General features: G+C 42.2%; 1 protein-coding gene across 1 annotated transcript in view; it reads left to right on the plus strand.

The window, feature by feature from the left end:
* PDZRN4 (PDZ domain containing ring finger 4) overlaps positions 1-22,751 on the plus strand; it is a 110,748-nt gene that overhangs the window by 75,032 nt on the left and 12,965 nt on the right. Inside the window, exons 4-5 of the mRNA XM_024201089.1 lie at positions 9,356-9,454; positions 12,525-12,587. Of these exons, the coding sequence (XP_024056857.1) occupies positions 9,356-9,454; positions 12,525-12,587 (162 nt within the window). The remainder of the gene's footprint in view (positions 1-9,355; positions 9,455-12,524; positions 12,588-22,751) is intronic.

Raw genomic sequence — 22,751 nt, forward strand, 5'->3', positions numbered from 1 at the left:
TATTTGTGGATGTTTGCTACATTTTCAAATATATTGATTTCCTTTACAACACAGAATACAGAAGGTAAAGTGCTCACTTTATATTATTATTTTTATTACAAATATTTGCACTGTAAAAAAGATAAACAAAAGAGGTATGAGGTGAATTGAAAAATACTTTCTTTTGTTTATCTTTTTTACAGTGCAAATATTTGTAATCGAAATAATATAAAGTGAGCACTGTACATTTTGTATTCTGTGTTGTAATGGAAATCAATATATTTGAAAATGTAGAAAACATCTAAAATATTTAAATAAATGGTATTCTATTATTGTTTAACAGAGCAATTAAAACTGCAATTAATCGTGATTAATTTTTTAATCTCACGATTAATCACAATTAATTTTTTTAATTGTTTGACAGCCCTACTATAAGGGTTTAGTGATCATGAAAGTTATTATAGTTTGTCATCATATCATATCCTTTTGTCGTTGTTCAACAATTGTTTGTTATAAATAGCAAAAATATATTCTGGGGCATGCAGTATTTATAATAATTTTTTAAACTTCTATAGTGCCTTCCATGCTAGTTCCAACCAAGGATCTTGAAGCATTTTACAAACATTTACTGATGTAGTTCCACAGCATCCGTCTGATGTAGATATTACTATCCCTATATTACAAATGGGGAAACTGAGTAATAGAAAAGATAAGTGACATGCCCATGGTCACACACACAGTTTCTGGTGGAGATGGTAATAGAACCCAGATCTTCTCTCTTCCAGATGTGTGCTTTAACTGTAAACTAGCCTTCCTCTATTCATATTTAATTTCTGAACTGACATCAGATAGTAGTTAGTTTGTTCATGTGAATGAATACTTTTGATTGGTCAGTGATTTAGTTAAGACTGTAGAAACAGAATATAAGTTCTGGGAATCTGTTTAAAAGCCATCCAGAAGATCTAAGAGACAGGGCACTTAAGTGTTTTCTAAAAATGACCATTTCTTCATTGAGAAGGGTAGGAAAAGTTCTCCTGCTCACAGTGGAATACCACCAGAACAGCATACTAAAATATATGCCCAGTCACCCACAACAGCCAGTGCCTTACAGAAAGGCCTACAGTTCCTGCTCCAGCAAGCAATTGTTATGAAGAATTTTGTTTCTATCAATAACCGTTTCCTTCTTCTTCTGCTGTGGTAATCTGTTCTTTTAAGTTTCCTAAATAAGACATCCTGGAAGTGGGCCCAGTGCTTTCATTCTAAGGGGGATCAACAAGTTTGTTTTGTCAATGCAGTCTCAGGCACCTTCAAGTCTAGGACGCCATGTATTGTACATGTCTGCAGTGTGAGGTAGCCATGTTGGTCCCATGATATGAGAGAGATAAGGAGGGTGAGGTAATATCTTTTACTGGACCAACTTTTGTTGGTGAAAGAGACACGCTTTCGAGCTCCATGGAACTGAAGAGCTCTGTGGAAAGATATCTGTGAAAGATATTGCCTCACTCACCTTGTCTCCCTCATGTATAATATATGAAATAGACAAATGCAGACCTTCCATTTGTCTTACATTATCAGAACAGGAGACATCCCGTGTCTGCTAATTGATTGAAATGTTTTAGTTTTATTGCAAATACAGTAGACTGGACTTAATGCATTTCACATATAGTAGTTAGTGGAAATAATTGAAAATGGACATAAAAGGAGACAGAATTCAATGTCTGCAGTGTAAGACTGGGCATTGAAATATAAAAAGATTGGGGGCAGTGTCATTCTTTTATGTGTCTTTTATTAACTGTGAAAAGCACTAGAGCAACCCAAGAAGTACAAATGCCACTGACGAGTCCAGTATAATTGCATCATGGTCTCTCCTATTAATGTGAATAGAATGTCAAGTTCACAATAATTAACTTTTATAGTATTTTTGAACTTCCAGTTGTTGTAGCTATTGAATAAACCGTAACTTGTTCTGTGTAATCCCTTGATTCAGGGATTAATTCAGCTTCGATTACATGGGCAGAAGCTGGCTTGACTCATGGTACAGGACTCCCAGCAGTGGAAAGAGCACCTTATGGGGGACTGGGTGGTGTAAAGCACCTGTAACTCCAACTCTGCAGGAGGATCATAACAGAGAGGCCAGGGGAGGGTCTGATTCAGGATATTCCCCCTGCAGTTTCAGTGGTTGTGGTTCACACGGAGTCTCGATCATGTTTTAACTGCAGAGTCACTCAGCAGCAGTGCGAACGCTACCTCCCCTCCCCTCTGACACAGAGGCCTTCACTGGTGTAGAGGGCTGCAGATTGCCTCTCCTTTGCAGGAAGCGGTGAACTGAGCTTACTGTATATTGTAACTGGTTTGTATTTGTCTCCACATTTCCATTCACCTTATTTCTCAAGTGTATACAATTACATTTATAGTATAAAAATAGTATTATTTATTTGTATTGTGGAAGCCTCAGCCCCATTGTGCTAGGTGCTGTAGAGACATAGACGGGATGACAGTCCCTGCCCTGAAGAGCTTACAGTCTTAAAGACAAGACAGTTGAGTGAGGGGTGAGAGGGGGAAGGAGAACAGGGTAACAACAACAATAATAGGATGTTTTCGTATAGACTAGGTGTATGCACGGATTGTAGAGGTAGCAGCAATAAGAGTAATAGCAGTTGGCTGCTTGCCTATCTAGCTGTTATCAGAGAGCAGATTTCTGTAGTCTTTGTGACAGAGGTGAATTACAAGGAGGGACTTCAAGAGGATAATGTGGTGGCTTTTCAGATTGGATAGGGAGTTATTCTCACTCATTGGGGCAGAATGTATTGAAGTCCTGGGGGGATATTGGAGGAGTGGGTGACTGACACTGGCATCATTGGTAGGACAAAAGTGGGGATCATTGTCACTATTAGATGATAGTATGGACGGTTAGAGAAGGGCTTTGAAGATGAGGACAAGACGTTTCTGGTGGTGGAGAAGGAAAGCCAATGAAGGAACTTGGAAAGGAGATGACTTTGTCAGCAATGAGCTGGAAAGAGGATCTTGGCAGCCACAATTTTAATGAACTTAAGAGGTGTGGGGTGGGTAGTTGGGAGTAGCTGATGCTCACAGGAGGAAGCTGAAGTACTCAAAATGCAAGATGACCAGGGCTCGGAGAAGAGTTTTGACAGTGTGCACAGAAAGGAAATGCTAGAGAAAACGATTTCTCCAAGTTTATAATTATTCCATTGCAGTCTCCCTCAGGTTAATAACTCTCATGGGTCTGATCCTGGGTGAGGGGGAAAAAAGAGCTTCTCTTTAAATTAAGGTCTGTTCTCAAGTTAATATCTTGCAGACATACTGCAATGAGGCCCAAAGTTTTTGTCTTTCTGAAAAGAGTCTCACCAGCGACAGTTGATGTGGAACTGGTGGTATGTTTTCTAAAGGAAAAGTGGTTCTTGCCCTTGTATTCCAGCTCTCAATATAAAAGCCCTCTCAACTAGTTTTCCATTTCCCAGCTTAAAAGCAAATGTTTACAGGGTCTCCTGTCATACCACTTAACCTCTCTTCATCAGTTCTACAAAGACAGCAACCCAGTGGATGACATTTATAACCTACTTTCCTATCACCCAAAGAAATGACAGTATTAACTTAGCTTTGCTTCCTCCAAAGAGGTGACAGCTCCTAACCTGGTTCTCTGTCTCCTGAGGCCGGCAGCCTTTAAACTGGTTTTCTATCACTGAAGGGAATGACGACCTTTAACCTGGAGGCAAAAGGCTATAGCCCTTAACCCACTACTCCATCTCTTTGGAGAGTGACTGATTTAACCTGTTCTTCAGGCCTTCAGGAATCATAGAATCATAGAATATTAGGGTTGGAAGAGACCTCAGGAAGTCATCTAGTCCAACCCCCCGTTCAAAGCAGGACCAACACCAACTAAGTCATCCCAGCCAAGGCTTTGTCAAGCCGGGCCTTAAAAACCTCTATGGATGGAGATTCCACTACCTCCCTAGGTAACCCATTCCAGTGCTTCACCACCCTCCTAGTGAAATAGTGTTTCCTAATATCCAACCTAGACGTCCCCCACTGCAACTTGAGACCATTGCTTCTTGTTCTGTCATCTGCCACCACTGAGAACAGCCTAGCTCCATCCTCTTTGGAACCCCCCTTCAGGTAGTTGAAGGCTGCTATCAAATCCCCCCTCACTCTTCACTTCTGCAGACTAAATAAGCCCAGTTCCCTCAGCCTCTCCTCATAAGTCATGTGCCCCAGCCCCCTAAGAATTGCCGCCTCCTCTTAGTCATCTTTCACATCTTTTAAGGAAGTGCTCCCCCGAGAATCTACTTTTCTATATTTCATGGGGTGACAATCCTTAAAGTGATTTACTTAAATGTTTTAAAGAAGTCTCAGAAAACTGAGAGTACTGTTTTCTGGCATTGTTTTGATTTCTATCATTAGCAACAGAATACTTCTCACGTTGGAAGATGGCTGCCTCTCGGAGGCTAGGGGGAGATCCTCACTCCAGCCTCTGCCCTCTCTTCCCATCCTTCCCGCAGATGTGAGCCATTGTACTTTGTCTTAATTTGCACAGGATTCATACTGAATTCTGAAGAAAAGCCGTTGAGTCGTCAAATGTCAAAACAACAAAAAACACAAAATAAGAGGAAACAGATGTATGTGTACCCAAGAGGATTTAAAGAGGAAAATCATGATTTTCACATATGCACTGCTGCCACCAGACTCATTCTTTCTTCTGTTAAAGATCAGTGGGGAAAAATCACCGACAGCTGTCACAAAGCCCACTGTCAGATGTTTCTCTGGACGCGAAATGAGCTTTATGGACCAGCTCCTCAGCTGGTGCAATTCAGTGTTGCTCCACTCAAGTTATTGGAGCCATGCCAGTTTACCCCAGGTGCAAGGCTTCTTGACTCTTGGGTTGGTAGGTGATTTTATGTATTATGCAAAATCTTTGTGAATTCTCAAAAAATGTCACATTAGGCTTGGGTTTGAGTAATGCTGTAGGATAATGTGTCTTGTACACCATGAAAAGGAAATTAGGTTTAGTTTAGCAGCTTGTATGTGCAATTTTCTGGCTCTGGAAGCCTTGTTTCCATACCAAACATCAGACCTTTTCCAGCTTCTTTCCTATGTAAACTGGGTAAGAGACTGGGTGACTACAAAGTAAAGAACATGAAATTCTGCTCCAGCTCTAGATATCAGTGTTTCAAAGTGGAATATTCAGAGGAGTCTCCAATCTCTTTGTGAGATTATAATTATCCAGGACCACGTACACACGGGTACCACAGTCATTCGCCACCTTTATACACGTTGCAATGGGAAATTAATTTAAGATTTTTGTCTACACAATCTCAGGTCTCTACTGTTGAGCTAAGGGAGAGCCCCAGCAACTCGGGCAGAATACACAAGCAGGCCTGATGCATTCGATCCAGTAAAGGCTGGTGATCAAATACAAACAAGTCATTTCATCATACAGTGACAGTCCTAACAAACTTTTCAGACTCCAAGACCAGAATATGTTCCCTGTTCATTTGTTTCATGCCCTGAATAGTTAAATTCTGCTCATTAAACCAACATCCTCCATAAGGGTTCAGTTAATTTCCAATGTGAAACATTCATACAGCTTTATTGTAAAAAGCATTTTGAGATGAATCATCCAAAAGAACTTCAAGGTCACTATAAACTGAAGAAATTATGTTCAAAGCAGTCCTTGGGGTGCCTGTCCATCCTCGGTTCAGGGAGTTTTGAAGGTTGTGTTGGCAGGACAATGAAAGTCAATGGATTTCAGCTTGTGCACAGCTCCTCATTTGCCTTGATTTAAAGGTCCCAGTCTCAGTCCTTTATGGTGTATTTAGGCTTCCTTATAGGCCTCCAAGGGACCACAAGCTTCTTTATTCTTTTAAAAGTACACCTTGTTGGTGTAATTGAAGCTGTTTTGTTACTGTAATTCCTTCCTAATGCTACCATTCTAGTCAAGTGTTCTTTTTCCCTCCGGAGGCATCAGTTATTATGAGTTTTGAATAGGCCTCTATTCGGTATACATACTTTCACTCCCAATGCCAAAATCAGGTCACTGTTAGTAATTCTCTTTCTTCATGAAATAAGATTTCAGCTTCCTTCTTTAAAACCCAACATATAGCACGTGCCCTTTCCACTCCTCAGCATATTAATAGGTATTTAAAGCAACTCTCCTTTCAAAGAAAAAACAAACAATCTGGCAGTTTTCCCCTTATTTTCTTATTAAAATGTGAAATGTCTTAAATCAAGACAGAAGTTTATACAGTTTACACTACACATATTGAGCACGTGCTTATATTCTAGGGAAGGAACAGGAATACAATAAGCAGTAGTGCCCTTTTACAAAATTTCTCTAATAAAAATCAGAATGTCATGAAAATCATTGGCAAAATTGTCATTGTAAGCCATAATCGTCCAGAGGAGGAAGTATGATGTACTGCCTCAGAATGAGCAATTCCATGTATCCGTTTATATGGTCCTCATCACCATAGTATATGAGCACTTGACAATCATTAATGGACTTTATCCTTATAATATCCCTGTGAGGAGGGAGGTACTATCCCAGGGGTAGGCAACCTATGGCACGTGTGCCGAAGGCGGCACGCGAGCTGATTTTCAGTGGCACTCACACTGCCCGGGTCCTGGCCACCAGTCCGGGGGGCTCTGCATTTTAATTAAATTTTAAATGAAGCTTCTTAAACATTTTAAAAACCTTATTTACTTTACATACAACAATAGTTTAGTTATATATTATAGACTTAGAGAAAGAGACCTTAAACGTTAAAATGTATTATTGGCACGCGAAACCTTAAATTAGAGTGAATAAATGAAGACTCGGCACACCACTTCTGAAAGGTTGCCAACCCCTGTACTATCCCTATGTTATGATGGGGAACTGAGGCACAGGTCAGATTAAGTAGCTTGCTTGACTGAGAAGTCAGGTCTCTTGAGTCCCAGTGCAGTGCCCTGTCCCTAGACCATCCTTCCTATCCTTTAAAGGCATTGTGCCCTAGGTCAGTGCAGTCTCTGGCGTGTTGGGAGTATAGTTGTGACTCACAAATTGAAGGGCAGCCTTCATTCCCGTGGTATAGAATTACCTCTGTTTGCTGCTTAGGAGAAGTAGAGAACGCAGACCCACCATCACCCTTCCTGCTCTCTTTGGGAAGGCTAGTGCTGCTGTAAATACTAAACTGGGATAGTCCATGTGCTCCCTGGATGCAAGGGCTGGTATCATGCCCAAGTAATAGTGGGAGGAGAAGGCTCCTTGTGGCCTCTTCTCTTCTTCCCATTTGTGCATTCAGGAGAGCCAGACGCAATCTAGCCCCATATTTAGTTTTCAGAATGGCTGTAAAGAAATCCAGTGTTTCTCAAACAAACTTAAGGCACTCTATTATATAATAGATTATTCTTTACTAAGGTTATTTATTTCACAATATTCAACACTTGTATTTGGTATAAGTTTCCCATGTGAAATCCTAGATATTTGTACTTGTGTGTAGTAGTAATGACTCTGCTATCTGCCCCGGACACTTGTACTTTTCCTGAGACACCACAGCTGGGACATCTGGCACTAAGAATATGTTTTCAGCATCATTTCATAATTGGGGAGTATGACATTTGGGGTTCACCAGGGCAGTAAGTAGTTCAACCAAAGTCTGTCTTGTAACCCACGGTGTCTTTTGACTGTGCAGCTTTAATTCAGAGCTCTGACCCCAACAGCCTGCCAGCAGCCCACAAGCCTCACCCTGGCTTTGCCCAATTTGGATACTCCTTGCATTCTGACCTTAGGACCCTTTCAGTCCCAAATTTGCCCAAAATCGTCATCCTGCAGTCCCTCTCCCTGGATCCTCACCGAAAAAGTATTAGGTTCATGTCCCTCTACAGAGACAATATAACATTCCAACCTGTCAGCTTACTATAAGTACACAACTGAACTTACCCAGCGCTGATGATTTATAACAAAAGTAGTACAAATTTATTAACAAAAGAGCATGGACTAAGTGATCCCAAGTAAAAGAGATAAAGGTGAAGACGGCTACAGGCAAATAAAAGTGAAAACACCCATCTAAAAGTCTAAAACTTAGCCTAGTTTTTGTTCAGGATGGTTTCTTTCATCCATAATCTTCTTTCCAGCTTTTGACTGGCCAGGACTCTTCACAGAGATCAAATTGCTTGGTTTCTTTGTCTCCTTAAAGTGAAATAACTTAGGGGTTTGCTCCCCCTCTCTTTATAGTTCAGTGATCCATTGAAATTTATTCTTCTGAAGAGCACCCAGATAAAGTTCATTAGTTCAAGCTCAATAAAGGAGACATGAGGTATGGAAGATGACACTCCATCCTGGTTCTTCCCCCACCGGTGGTTGCTACTATGCTAATTCTCTCTCCGGCTGCAACCTCCACAACAGACCATAGACTTCGGGCCACACCTGATTTGAGATGTTTCCTTTGTCTGGAGAAAACCTGTTATGTCTTCCTGACATGCCTGGTCTGTAGACTTTTTATTCACAGACTCTAAAGCATAATATTAATGAGTGTCCATAATTTCACATAAAGCATTGTTACATATATTTCACAGCTATATTATTAACCACAATGTTATTAGTTTTCAAATGATGCCCCACAAGGCATATTTTGTACAAAAATCCTTGCAGTAGTATGTGAATATAAGAGTGGCACAGGTCACAGAGAGGATACCACAGCAACTCCCCAGGATAATCCTTGACACATCCATCAATTATCTCACAACACCTACTATTAAGCTATGGCACTGAACTGGCTGTGGGATGAATTATGTTATTAACAGAAGGCTATGGTTTTGCTTTATGACTTAGCTTGCAAGTGGAAGAGAGTGACACTCGTTTGTGATGGATCGATTGATGAGTAGCCATCCTGTCCTCTATCCTGTAAATCAGTTGTTGATGTGATAGGAGTAAAATGACTATGTAATATACTGTAAGCAGCTCCTATGATCCAAAAGCCCCCCCCCAAAAAAAAATCCTGCAAAATCAGTGCAATCCATATTTCTTGGAGTTAGGCATGATTTACCTAACTGTGCTTATGTAGCTTACAACTTTAATATATTTAGACTTCTTTCCTTTATTTATTAGGGATGTTTTCCTCATAAGAATGCACACGATGCTGCAGACTGAGACTGTCCAAAGGCAGCTACAATTTACTCATCCCATGATTTGCATATTTTGATTGTTAATACAAAATGAAAGGTATAATGTGGATGGGGAGACATATTGTATGGTATTGAGTGAGATTATTAAAACTTTTCTATGGTTGTCCAAGAGAATCTCAGTGACTTAGTTCTCCATTCTACTGCAGAATTTCTTCCCAAGACAAATGCCACACTGTGTTTGTGTGTTTTCTCATAGGAGGTCGAGCTGTGTCGTGTTAGCAGTCAAGAGAAGCTGGGGCTGACTGTCTGCTACAGAACAGATGATGAGGAAGACACAGGAATCTATGTCAGTGAGGTAAAGTTGTGGTGGGGGGGGGACTCAATGGAAAAATAGAAACAAGTGTTCTGAGTCCTGACTGCAGTAATACTGGCTGTCAGCCAGCACTTGTCACTTTCAATTAGGAGAGTTAATCATGTTGCCCAAGTAATATAATTATTACCAGCTTATTTGTTTAATGTGATGCTATAAATACAACATCATAATTAGGAAAAGTGCAAAATCGGCGCATTCTCTGAAATTTGAATGAAATCCCACGAATATGGGGGCAGCAAAAAGTTCTGATTTCCACACTTCTGTGTTCTCCCAATACTGCAGTCATGTTAACAATAACAATGGCTAATTTATTTTTACAATGATCACATATGTTCAAGGAAGAGGGGAACAGCATAAAACAATCTGTGAGATAAGTCTGTCAGAAAATCTAGTTTGTCCTAGCACTCGTCTTTGTTTTACAAGCTAACAAACAGAAGGCCTGATCCTGACACCTTGAGGTGTTGAACAATCTCAACTGCCATCTGCTTTAAGGGGAAGTGGGGGGAGGGATAGCTCAGTGGTTTGAGCATTGGCCTGCTAAACGCAGGGTTGTGAGCTCAATCCTTGAGGGGGCCATTTAGGGATCTGGGGCAAAAAATTGGTCCTGCTAGTGAAGGCAGGGGACTGGACTCAACTCAATGACCTTTCAAGGTCCCTTCCAGCTCTATGAGATAGGTATATCTCCATATATATTATAAGTGAGAGTATTTAGCACCCTCTAAGAGGTATTTAGCACCTTGCAATATCAGGCTTAGAAAGACTTTCAGGTGCATTAATTTAATGTTAGTCTCCAATAATTTTAAAGAGAGCAGTTTTTCTAGATGAGAAGACAAACATTTTATGAGTCCAAGCTGGGGGTTGATTGTCATGAGTGAATTTGATACACAATTTGTCAACTTCAGGTGACATAGCACAAAAATCTGAATGCCAGAAGTGGAGTGAGTTTAGCAGAAAGAATTGTCCTGCATTGCCATAAAGTGAATCACGTACAAATGGGAATGGAAAAAGATTGTTCTGTAACTGCCAACAACACTGTCAAAGTATGTGAAAACCACAGCCTTAGATAAAAAATTAGGGATTAGTATAAAACTTGCTAAGAATAACTCTTCCCACAGGTATATAAGCACTACTATTAATATCTGTTTGGCATTGTGAGGGGAAAAAAGGTAAAGGGATCTTATACCTTTATAGCTAAAATATGTTGCTTTTTCCAAATGGAGGGTATTGCTCTGCTTGGAATCTCTCAGCCCTTTCTTCAAAGGAAGTTTAATTCTATTAGAGACACAAGGTGGGTGAATTAATATCTTTTATTGGACCAACTTCTATTGGTGAGAGAGAGAGAAGCTTTCAAGCTTACACTGAGGTCATCTTCAGGTCAGAAGAGCTCTGTGTAAGCTCAAAAGCTTGTCTTTCTCTCACCAATAGAAGTTAGACCAATAAAAGATACCTCTCCTACCTTGTTTCTCTAATATCCTGGGACCGACACAGCTACAACAACACTGCGTATTGTGACAGACCCAGACCAGTGGGGTACAGGAGTCTGGTAGAGGGCAAATATACTGGTCACTGGATGAGTAGTTTTCTGTTCCCTGAGTGACCAGAGCAGGGGCTGTACTAGAGTAATCAGGAACCTGCTAGAACCAGTTAAGGCAGGCAGGCTAATTAGGACACCTGGAGCCAATTAAGAAGAAGCTGCTAGAATCAGTTAAGGCAGGCTAATCAGGGCACCTGGGTTTTAAAAGGAGCTCACTTCAGTTTGTGGTGTGTGTGTGAGGAGCTGGGAGCAAGAGGTGCAAGGAGCTGAGAGTGAGACGGTGTGCTGCTGGAGGACTGAGGAGCACAAGTGTTATCAGACACCAGGAGGAAGGTCCTGTGGTGAGAATAAGGAAGGTGTTTGGAGGAAGCCATGGGGAAGTAGCCCAGGGAGTTGTAGCTGTCACGCAGCTGTTACAGGAGGCACTATAGACAGCTGCAGTCCACAGGGCCCTGGGCTGGAACCCGGAGTAGAGGGCAGGCCTGGGTTCCCCCCAAACCTCCCAATTGACCTGGACTGTGGGTTCTTCCAGAGGGGAAGGTCTCTGGGCTGTTCTCCAACCCACATGGTGAATCTCTGAGGCAAGAAAATCCGCCAATAAGCTCAGGACCCACCAAGATAGAGGAGGAACATTGTCACAATATATTTAATTGTATTGTCTTTCATACTTGATTAAACTCTTCAGACTCATTTTTTGTCTGCAATGCACAATAAGAAAATAATATCTAACATCTGTACAAGATGTAACCTGCAAACCAAATGCAATGCTCAAAATGTTTAGGTTGAAAAATTGCTCTTGGCATGACAAGGTAAAATAAATGGTTTAAGATAACCATCAAGTGAAAGGTGATAGATAGTATTGCGCCTATGAAGAGCAGGTCATTGCTCAAGGATGAGCTATTGTGACTCTGATAAACTGTTAATGGAGCCCTAAATAGCTATTTATGCTAAGCTAATTTTAAATTAAGCAACTTAAATCAGACCCGGTGTAGAGGATCCATGAATGATCTCTATACTGTAGATCTTTCTTTGTTTTTCTTGTAATTCTTTGGGAACTGAAAAATCCACAGCTTGATAGCTGATACAATCATTTAAAAATAAATGTTTTCAGAAAAGGAGATTATACCATCTCCTTAAGCAGACATAGACCTGCTGTGGGGAGATATCAACCACTCATTAGCAAGACTTCAAAATCACCTCAGCCCAAAGTGAATTTCCAGAGCCTAAGAATTCTGTCATTAATACTCTGCTCTATGACAGCTGAAGGTTAGTGCTTGACAGTCATGTGGAAAAATATTGTTCTGAAAATCATACACCAGCTCAACCCTCTCTGTATTTAGATTTGTTTTATAACAAGGTTCTGTGATTATTCGCAGAACTGCTATGTTCATCTGACTGAATAAAGATTTAAACTGTCTTTCCACAATGTAAACAATGGCATTTTTACAAATTCTACAAATTGAGTTGTTTGAAGTTAAGACCTTTTCATGCTCAGTTTTTGAATACTGTCCTATGCAGGTTGATCCAAACAGCATTGCTGCCAGAGATGGCCGGATCCGAGAAGGAGACCGCATTCTGCAAGTATGTGTCTATAAACTCTTTTTTTCCCCTGAGCTTCTTTCTGAAAAACAGTACAGTGAAGTCCTCACTGTGGATTGGTGATGAGAGAGAATTCTTTGTTGTTCTGATGCATGGAAAAAACTATGTCTGTCTCTTTCTTAAGACAATAGCTGGGATTTAGAGTACGGGTATTGAAAAAAATGAGAGACAAACTTGCTCTGTCTGATGATCCTATGTCTTTTTTGCCATATTCATGAGAAATCTCATTTTTTCTCTTGTTCATCTCAATGTCATTTTCTAAATAGGGCTGCTGCAATCATAAATATGCGTGAGATTGCTGATTATTCTTTGATAGCATACATTTGGGTAAAACTTACAGCAGTGGTCCCCAAACTTTTTACCTCATGCCCCCGCTTACCTCTGTCTCAGTTCTCTCTCCCCCTCCCCACTCCCACCCCGGAGCTGGGAGCAGGGCCACGGCTCCCGGGGGAAAGGTGGACGGGATAAGGGCGCCGAGGCTGGGACCACAGCTGGGGTCAGGGTCAGGGCTGGGAGTGGAGCCTTGGCCACAGCCAGGGCCCTGGGTGTGGGGCCAGCAGCCAGGATGCCAGCAGCCGGGCCCAGGAGCAGAGGTGGGTTGCGCTCCCTCCCATGGAGGCTGACCCAGGCCCCAGCTGCACCCCCCCCCCACTCCCTCGAACATTCCTCTGCACCTTCCAGGGCAGTGTTTTTTGAAGTATTGGGTTGTGACCCATTGGGTCACAGAATGTCAGGCACTGGGTCACATTTCGAATTCAAATTATAATGATCGTTGCTGCGCAGCAGCTCTAAAGGGCCGCGCAGCAAGGACCTGGAGAGGAGAGAGGTATGGGGTGAGTTGGAACAGGGGATGGGAGCAAGTTGGGGCTTGCAGGGCTGCTGCGGGCCTCTCCCCCGGCCCCGGAGCTCGCTGCTGCCAACAGGGAGAGAGGGACCCTTCCACTGGAGCTCCGTGTAGAGGGAGAGAGAGGCCCTTCCCCTGGAGCTCCGTGCTTCCTGCCCGTGCGGGGAGCTAGCTGCTGCTGGCGGGGGGAGAGGGCTGGGGAGAGTCCTGTAGCCCCAGCCTAGGGCAGCCTGCCTGCACCGCAAACTCCTGATCCCCAGCCCCACCCCAGAACCTGCGCCGCCAGAGCCCTCACCCCCACCACATCCCAACCCTCTGCCCCACCCCTGAGCCCCCTCTTGCACCCTGAACCCCTCATCCCCAGCTCCACCCTAGAGCCCTCACCCCCAGACAAAGCCCTCACCCCTGCACCCCACCCTCTGCCCTACCTCCCACACTCCTTGCCATAGGCTTACTAAGGCCAGTGTCTAGTGTTAGTTATGTAAAGTGGGATAAGCAAGAATGTATTTTATGAAAACTCTAGTCAAAAGGTATAATTATGTTGGGTCACAGGCATCAACAATTTTCATTCTTTTTGCCCCACAGTTTGGGGACCTCTGACTTAGAGTAATATTGAGCATGGATCAGAAGCTTTTGAGATTGTGATTCTAAAGGCCATTCCTTAATGTTCTGGAGGGGGGGCTTACCTGATGTCTATTCTTTTCTCTCTCCACCACTTATAACCGAACCTTTCTGATTTCGCTGGTGATCCACCATTCAGCCAGTTACAGTAACTCCTCATTTAACGTTGTCACACTTAATGTTGTTTCAATGTTACGTCCCTGTTCAATTAGGGAACATGCTCATTTAAAGTTGTGCAATGCTCCTTTATAACGTCGTTTGGATGCCTGCTTGTAAGATTCTGTGGAAGAGAATCGACTTTACAAAGGAGCATTGCACAAGTTCCACTTCTCCGCCTCCTCCCCCTCCCTCCCAGCGCTTCCCCCCCCCCCCCGTTTGGCGGCGCTTAGGACTTTCTGGGAGGGAGGGGGAGGAGCGGAGACGCAGCGCTTCCCCGCTCCTGCCCCTCACTCCCAGAAAGTCCTAAGCGCGAAGTGCTCGGAGGAAGGGGGAGGAGCAGAAAAGCCCTGCGTCTCCACTCCTCCTCCTCCCTCCCAGAAAATCCTAAACGCTGCTAAACAGCTGTTTGGTGGCACTTAGGACTTTCTGGGAGGGAGGGGCAGGACCGGGGAAGCGCCGTGTCTCCAAATTTCCTTGGAACTGAACCTAACCCTCCGCATTTACATTAAATCTTATGGGACAATTAGATTCGTTTAACATTATTTCACTTAAAGTTGCATTTTTCAGGAACATAATTACAACGTTAAGTGAGGAGTTACTGTACTCTTTTTATTCTTCGTTTCTGATGATCCAGGGGTTTCTACATGGCGCCACAGTCCACACTACAGGGATGTAAATTATAGAGCTCTCTAACGTGCCATGCTTTTGCACCCCCCCCCCCCCCCCCTTAAACCCTACTGGTGCAAACTAAAAGGTACCTCGCTCATGTTAACAGAGTTCATGAACTAGGTACCTTTTAGTTCTCACCAAGAGAGTCTAGAAGAGGCATTAGAACACAACATATTAGCGCTCTTTGCAATTCAAACTTCTGTAGTCCGGACTGCGGCTCTGTGTAAACAAGCCCTCAGATTGTTCTGCCCCTCCAGATTTGAGCTGCATTTCTCAAATAAAGCACAGTGCCTGCCAGCAGGCCTCACTATCAGTTGCCTTCAACAATAACAGCAGGAATAAAAAAATGCTCTGAAGCCTAAGGAGTGGTTAGTGTCAGCTCTCTCTACATATTTATCTAGCAAGGCCCTCTCACAAAATAATGATATTCACAAGAAGTACAATCATTGTTCGTGCAAGTAGTTCTTCAGTAAACAGGCAAATTGGTTGAAATTATAGTAAAGAACAGAATTATCATACACACAGATGAACACGATTTGTTGGGAAGATCAACACTGCTTTTGTAAAGGGAAATCATGTCTCACCAATCTGTTAGAATTCTTTGAGAGGGGTCAACAAACATGGACAAGGGTGATCCAGTGGATAAATAGGTTTCAGAGTAGCAGCCGTGTTAGTCTGTATCCGCAAAAAGAACAGGAGTACTTGTGGCACCTTAGAGACTAACAAATTTATTAGAGCATAAGCTTTCGTGGGCTACAACCCACTTCTTCGGATGCATATTGAGTGAAACATATCGAGGAGATATATATACACACATACAGAGAGCATGAACAGGTGGGAGTTGTCTTACCAACTCTGAGAGGCCAATTAAGTAAGAGAAAAAAAACTTTTGAAGTGATAATCAAGGTAACCAAGTACAGACAGTTTGATAAGAAGCAAGTGTGAGAATACTTACAAGGGGAGATAGATTCAATGTTTGTAATGGCTCAGCCATTCCCAATCCCTATTTAGCCCTGAGTTGATTGTGTCTAGTTTGCATATCAATTCCAGCTCAGCAGTCTCTCGTTGGAGTCTGTTTTTGAAGTTTTTCTGTTTTAAGATAGCCACCCGCAGGTCTGTCATAGAATGGCCAGACAGGTTAAAGTGTTCTCCCACTGGTTTTTGAGTATTATGATTCCTGATGTCAGATTTGTGTCCATTAATTCTTTTGCGTAGAGACTGTCCGGTTTGGCCAATGTACATGGCAGAGGGGCATTGCTGGCACATGATGGCATATATCACATTGGTAGATGTGCAGGTGAACGAGCCCCTGATGGTATGGCTGATGTGATTAGGCCCTATGATGGTGTCACTTGAATAGATATGTGGACAGAGTTGGCATCGGGCTTTGTTACAAGGATAGGTTCCTGGGTCAGTGTTTTTGTTCAGTGATGTGTGGTTGCTGGTGAGTATTTGCTTTAGGTTGGGGGGTTGTCTGTAAGCAAGGACAGGTCTGTCTCCCAAGATCTGTGAGAGTAAAGGATCATCTTTCAGGATAGGTTGTAGATCTCTAATGATGCGCTGGAGAGGTTTTAGTTGGGGGCTGAAGGTGACAGCTAGTGGTGTTCTGTTATTTTCTTTGTTGGCCCTGTCTTGTAGGAGGTGACTTCTGGGTACTCGTCTGGCTCTGTCAATCTGTTTTTTCACTTCAGCAGGTGGATATTGTAGTTTTAAGAATGCTTGATAGAGATCTTGTAGGTGCTTGTCTCTATCTGAGGGATTGGAGCAAATGCGGTTATATCTTAGAGCTTGGCTGTAGACAATGGATCGTGTGGTGTGTCCTGGATGGAAGCTGGAGGCATGTAGGTAAGTGTAGCGGTCAGTAGGTTTCCGGTACAGGGTGGTATTTATGTGACCATCGCTTATTAGCACAGTAGTGTCCAGGAAATGGACCGCTTGTGTGGATTGATCTAGGCTGAGGTTGATGGTAGGATGGAAATTATTGAAATCATGGTGGAATTCCTCAAGGGCTTCTTTTCCATGGGTCCAGATGATGAAGATGTCATCAATGTAGCGCAAGTAGAGTAGGGGCGTTAGGGGACGAGAGCTAAGGAAGCGTTGTTCTAAGTCCGCCATAAAAATGTTGGCATACTGTGGGGCCATGCGGGTGCCCATAGCAGTGCCGCTGACTTGAAGGTATATATTGTCCCCAAATGTGAAATAGTTGTGGGTGAGGACAAAGTCACAGAGTTCAGCCACCAGGTTAGCTGTGACATTATCGGGGATACTGTTCCTGATAGCTTGTAGTCCATCTTTGTGTGGAATATTGGTGTAGAGGGCTTCTACGTCCATAGTGGCCAGGATGGTGTTTTCTGGAAGATCACCGATGGATTGTAGTTTCCTCAGGAAGTCAGTAGTATCTCGAAGATAGCTGGGAGTGCTGGTAGCGTAGGGTCTGAGGAGAGAGTCCACATAACCAGACAAGCCTGATGTTAGGGTGCCAATGCCTGAGATGATGGGGCGTCCAGGATTCCCAGGTTTATGGATCTTGGGTAGCAAATAGAATGTCCCTGGTCGGGGTTCTAGGCATGTATCTGTACAGATTTGTTCCTGTGCTTTGTCAGGGAGTTTTTTTAGCAGATGGTGTAGTTTCTTTAGGTAATCCTCAGTGGGATCAGAGGATAATGGCTGGTAGAATGTGGTGTTAGAGAGCTGTCTAGCAGCCTCTTGGTCATATTCCAATTTATTCATGATGACGACAGCACCTCCTTTGTCAGCCTTTTTGATAATGATGTCAGGGTTGTTTCTGAGGCTGTAGATGGCGTTGTGTTCAGCATGGCTGAGGTTATGGGGCAAGTGATGTTGCTTATCCACAATTTCAGCCTTTGCACGTTGACGGAAGCAATCTATGTAGAAATCCAGTCTGTTGTTACGACCGAAGAAGTGCATTGTATCCGAAGAAGTGGGTTGTAGCCCACGAAAGCTTATGCTCTAATAAATTTGTTAGTCTCTAAGGTGCCACAAGTACTCCTGTTCTTTTAGTGGATAAATAGTACTTGGACTTTCAGGGTACATCTACACAGCAAAGAAAAACCTGCGGCTGGCCCATGCCAGCCAATTCAGGCTCGCAGGACTCAGGCTGCAAGACTGTTTCATTGCTGTGTAGACAACCAGGCTCTGGGATCCTCCCGCCTTGCAGGGACCTAGAACCCCACCCCAAGCACAGCAATAAAACATCCCTGCAGCCCGAGCCCCATAAGCCTGAGTCAGCTGGTACAGGCCAGCTGGGAGTGTCTAGTTGTTGTGTAGACATACCCTCAAAGTCTTTGACAAGGTCCCTCACCAAAGGCTCTTAAGCAAAGTAAGCTATCATGGGATAAGAAGGAAGTGCCTCACATAGATCAGTAGTTGTTAAAAGACAGGAAACAAATCATAGGAATAAATGGTCAGTTTTTAGAATGGAGAGAGGTAAATAGTGGTGTCCCCCAGGGATCTGTACTGGCACCAGTGCTGTTCAACATATTCATAAATGATCTGGGAAAAGGGGTAAGGTGAGGTGGCAAAATTTGCAGATGATACAGAATTACTCCAAAGTTAAGTCCAAAGCAGATTGCAAAGAATTACAAAGGGATCTCACAAAACTGGATGACTATGCAACAAAATAGCAGATGAAATTCTATTTGATAAATGCAAAGTAATGCACATTGGAAAACATAATCCCAACTATATATATATATATATATATATATATACACACAATGACAAGATCTAAATTAGCTGTTATCACTCAAGAAAGAGATCTTGGAGTCATCATGGATAGTTCTCTGAAAACTTCTGCTCAATGTGTAGCAGCAGTCAAAAAAGCTAGCACAATGTTAGGAACCATTAGGAAAGGAAAAGATAATAAGACAGATAATATCATAATGCCACTATATAAATCTATGGTATGCTCACAGCTTAAATACTGCATGCAGCTCTGGTTGCCCCATTTCAGAAAAGATAAATTAGAATTGGAAAAAGTACAGAGAAGGGCAACCAAAATGATAATGGGTATGGAACAGCTTCCATATGAGTAGAGCAGGGGTCAGCAATCTTTCAGAAGTGGTGTGCCGAGTCTTCATTTATTCACTCTGATTTAAGGTTTCGCGTGCCAGTAATACATTTTAACGTTTTTAGAACGTCTCTTTCTATAAGTCTACAATGTATAACTAAACTATTGTTGTATGTAAAGTAAATAAGGTTTTTTTAAAATGTTTAAGAAGCTTCATTTAAAATTAAATTAAAATACAGAGCCCCCTGGACTGGTGGCCAGGACCTGGGCAGTGTGAGTGCCACTGAAAATCAGCTCACGTGCTGCCTTTGGCATGCGTGCCATAGGTTGCCTACCCCTGGAGTAGAGATTAAAAAGATGGGACTTTTCATCTTGGAAAAGAGATGACTAAGGGGGACTATTACAGAGATCTATAAAATCATGAAGGTGTGGAGAAAGTGAATAAGGAAAAGTTATTTACTCCTTCACCTAATACAAGATCAGGGGGTTATCCAATTAAATTAATGGGCAGCAAGTTTGAAACAACAAAAGGAAGTACTTCTTCACACAATGCAAAGTCAACCTGTGGAACTCATTGCCAGGGGATGTTGTGAAGGTCAAATATATAAATGGGTTCAAAAAAGAATTCAAGGCAGATAAATCCATCAATGGCTACTAAGCAAGATTATCAGGGATTAAACCCCATATTCTGGGTTTCCCTAGCCTCTGACCACCAGAAGCTGGGAGTGGATGACAGGGGATAGCTCCCTCGATGATTGCCTGTTCTGTTCATTCCCTCTGAAGCACCTGGGATTGGCCACCGTCAGAGACAAGATAGTGGGCTAGATGGACCATTGATCTGACCCAGTATGGCCATTCTTATGTTCTCCATGTTAAGGAACTAACCTGTGGGTTCTTCTTTCCCAACACTGCAAATAATACAGGAGATAGGCAGTCATGCCGCTGTAGAAAATCTCTGTCTGAACAACAGAGTGGCATTAAAGGGATACTCTGAGGTTAAATTTGGCCCCAGATTTAGCCTTTGTAAAAATGAGCTTTTTTAGAATTCCTCAGACCAACATGTTTTCATTATTATTTTTAAGATCCAGTGGAAACAAATATTCCCTCTGGAGGGTTCACAACTCAGTATTGCTAATACATGAGAACCTGAAAGTAAAATAGATTAGAAACTAAGTAGGACAGGTAACTGTGTCTGGATGTATTTGTACCTGTGTGCTATCAAAAGGTACCTTGTATCTCTTATTTAAATAGATTCTGCTCAATCTTTTTTGCCCAAATAATATTTTACAGATGTAGTGAAGAGCATTGCCAACCCCAAGTGTTTAAAAATCATGAGTCATTCCGCCCCAGAATCATGAGATTAGCCTTAAAATCACAAAATTTTAAAAATAATACATTTTGGTCAATTTTTATTTGCCTTCTGGGGTTTGAGCCTTTGGGCTCCCGTTTTCAAGCTTTCCTCTGTGACCAGAAGGGGGAGAAATTGATGCTGGTTGTTAATGAAAACTGACATTCTCACCTAACTCCAGGAGTTGAGGCATTAAGAAATACAGCAAATATCGTGGGACTTGCAATAAAATCATGAGAGATGGAAGCACTGTGTGAGGACCACAGAGGATTTATGCATAGGTCTCCCCTTCCCTCTCAAGCAAGTGGCAAAGAGTTTGGGGAAGGATCAGAGCCTCAGATTTGGGCCCCCACCAAGCTATACAACCCAGCTGAGCTGGCCCAACGTGGGCCGGTAGTAAGAGCACTCTGTAGCCCAACAGCTGGCCTACAAGTGTTTTGTTAGCCAAACTGAAGATTTAGGTGCATAATATTTTATGGGCAATGGGCAAACCAACAACACTCCCTGTGTGTTTGAAGACATCCATTCTGGAGAAGAGCACACTGAGAAGGGGACATGATAACAGTTTTCAAGTACATAGAAGTTTGTTACAAGGAAGAGGGAGAAAAATTGTTCGCAATGAGCTTAAATTGCAGCCAGGGAGGTTTAGGTTGGACATTAGGAAAAACTTCCTAACTATCAAGGTGGTTAAGCACTGGTACAAATTGTCAAGGGAGGTTATGGAATCTCCATCATTGGAGATTTTTAAGAGCAGGTTAGACAAACCCCTGTCAGGGATGGTCTAGATCTATTTAGTCCTGCCATGAGTGCAGGGCACTGGACTAGATGACCTCTCATGGTCCCTTCCAGTCCTATGATTCTGTGATTCACAAGTGGATACTTAAGGGGAGAACTGACTGATTTGTGTGTGTTTGGGATGAGAAGAAATGTTAGCTAAACTGGTATTCAAAAAGGAATGCGTTTCACTTTCTTTTTAACAAGCAGACATTACACATTAGCTAGTTTGAACTACTGTACAAAATTGTGATGTAACCCCACCTTTTTATTTAAGATCTGCTAGTCTCAGATCTACTGGCTGGGACAGTGAATAACAGGTGTGTTGGGAGAGAGACTAAACTCCAACCTTGGGGAAGGCAAAGTCAGGAGTGGGCAATGACTTGATTACAAGTTTTCAGCACTGAAAGAAGCTGGTTTCCTCCTGGGACAAAGATTTTGAATCTGAGAGTGTCCCTTTAATGAAAGTCTTACAGGCTCGAATGAAATCTATCTCCTCCCAGCTCAGTCAAAGGGCAAATTATGGGTAGGTATTTAGGTCAGGAAAGAGAGTAGTTTAACTGTAAAAAGAGGAAAATAGCTAGAATGACAGTGGATTTCAGTTTGGACTTAAAGAGGAAGTTTTAGAGAAATCATGGATCGCCACTACCAAAATCAGAAGTTCAGAATTTCTCTTGTTGTTATACTGGTGTTTTTCGGTTCCCTCCCTTCATTTCTAGGCAACTTTCCTTGTACTTTGACCTCTTTTTACTAATGCCCCTAGTGGTAATTGCTGGTAATGGCAAGTTGCATCTTCACAAACAGCTCTATAACTGCCAATAATTAATTTAGGCTCATGAGTTTTCTGAATTTTGCAGAATCAATCTGATTCCATCCCTCCAGTCTTTCCATTTCCACAGGAAACATATTTGCTGAATACCATAGCTATATTTCTTACCTCAGTATTGGCTTTGTGAATCAAACTAATCTCCAGCGCACAATAGGATCTACAAGATGGCTGTCTAAAGCGGCCTTTATTTCAAAAAGGAAATAATAAGTTACATTTTGATGTCAGGGCTCATGTAGGAGCTCTTATTTTATTTTCTGTATTGTCCAGAATGTAAAAAAAAATTCACTGTACTAGAATTGCCCACAAAGAATGTTTGTATAACTGCAAAAGGACAACAGTCTTTTAGTTCGGTGAGATTATGTAGAGATATGATTAGGAATTGAAAAGCAAATGAACTGGCTTCTACATCTGTCTATAATCAGTCCTCCAAGAACAATGAACAACATATGTTGGTGATTTTCCTTTTTTTTTTTTTTTAATAAACTACATTTGAAATGAATTCGTCTTGTTTTTTCAACAAGACTAAAACTCTGTGGACTCCCATCTTTAAGGCATTTTAATGTATTTTAAGTAGATGATAGATTCATTCCATGCTACTTTCTTTTCTTTTTAACGTTTCTGGGTGAATTATAGTGCCAGGCACAGTATAGGCAGACAGCTAATACATATTAGTTTGAGACCATCAAACTCAATTCACTTGTGAGTGAAGACTCCAGAGGTGAGAGAAGACTGTAGGTAATTCTATTGCATTTTTGTAGACTAATAGCATTACTTGAATGTCAGTGCTGATATGCAGCCAGAAGTTTGATCATTAAGATTAACACCAGGTGAGTTATGTGAGGTTTTCTTTCATAGCCGAAGGCACACTGACC

This window comes from Terrapene carolina, unplaced genomic scaffold, assembly GCF_002925995.2.
Source record: "Terrapene carolina triunguis isolate 2854851 unplaced genomic scaffold, T_m_triunguis-2.0 Scaffold68, whole genome shotgun sequence".
In the NCBI taxonomy this organism is placed as follows: domain Eukaryota; kingdom Metazoa; phylum Chordata; order Testudines; family Emydidae; genus Terrapene; species Terrapene triunguis.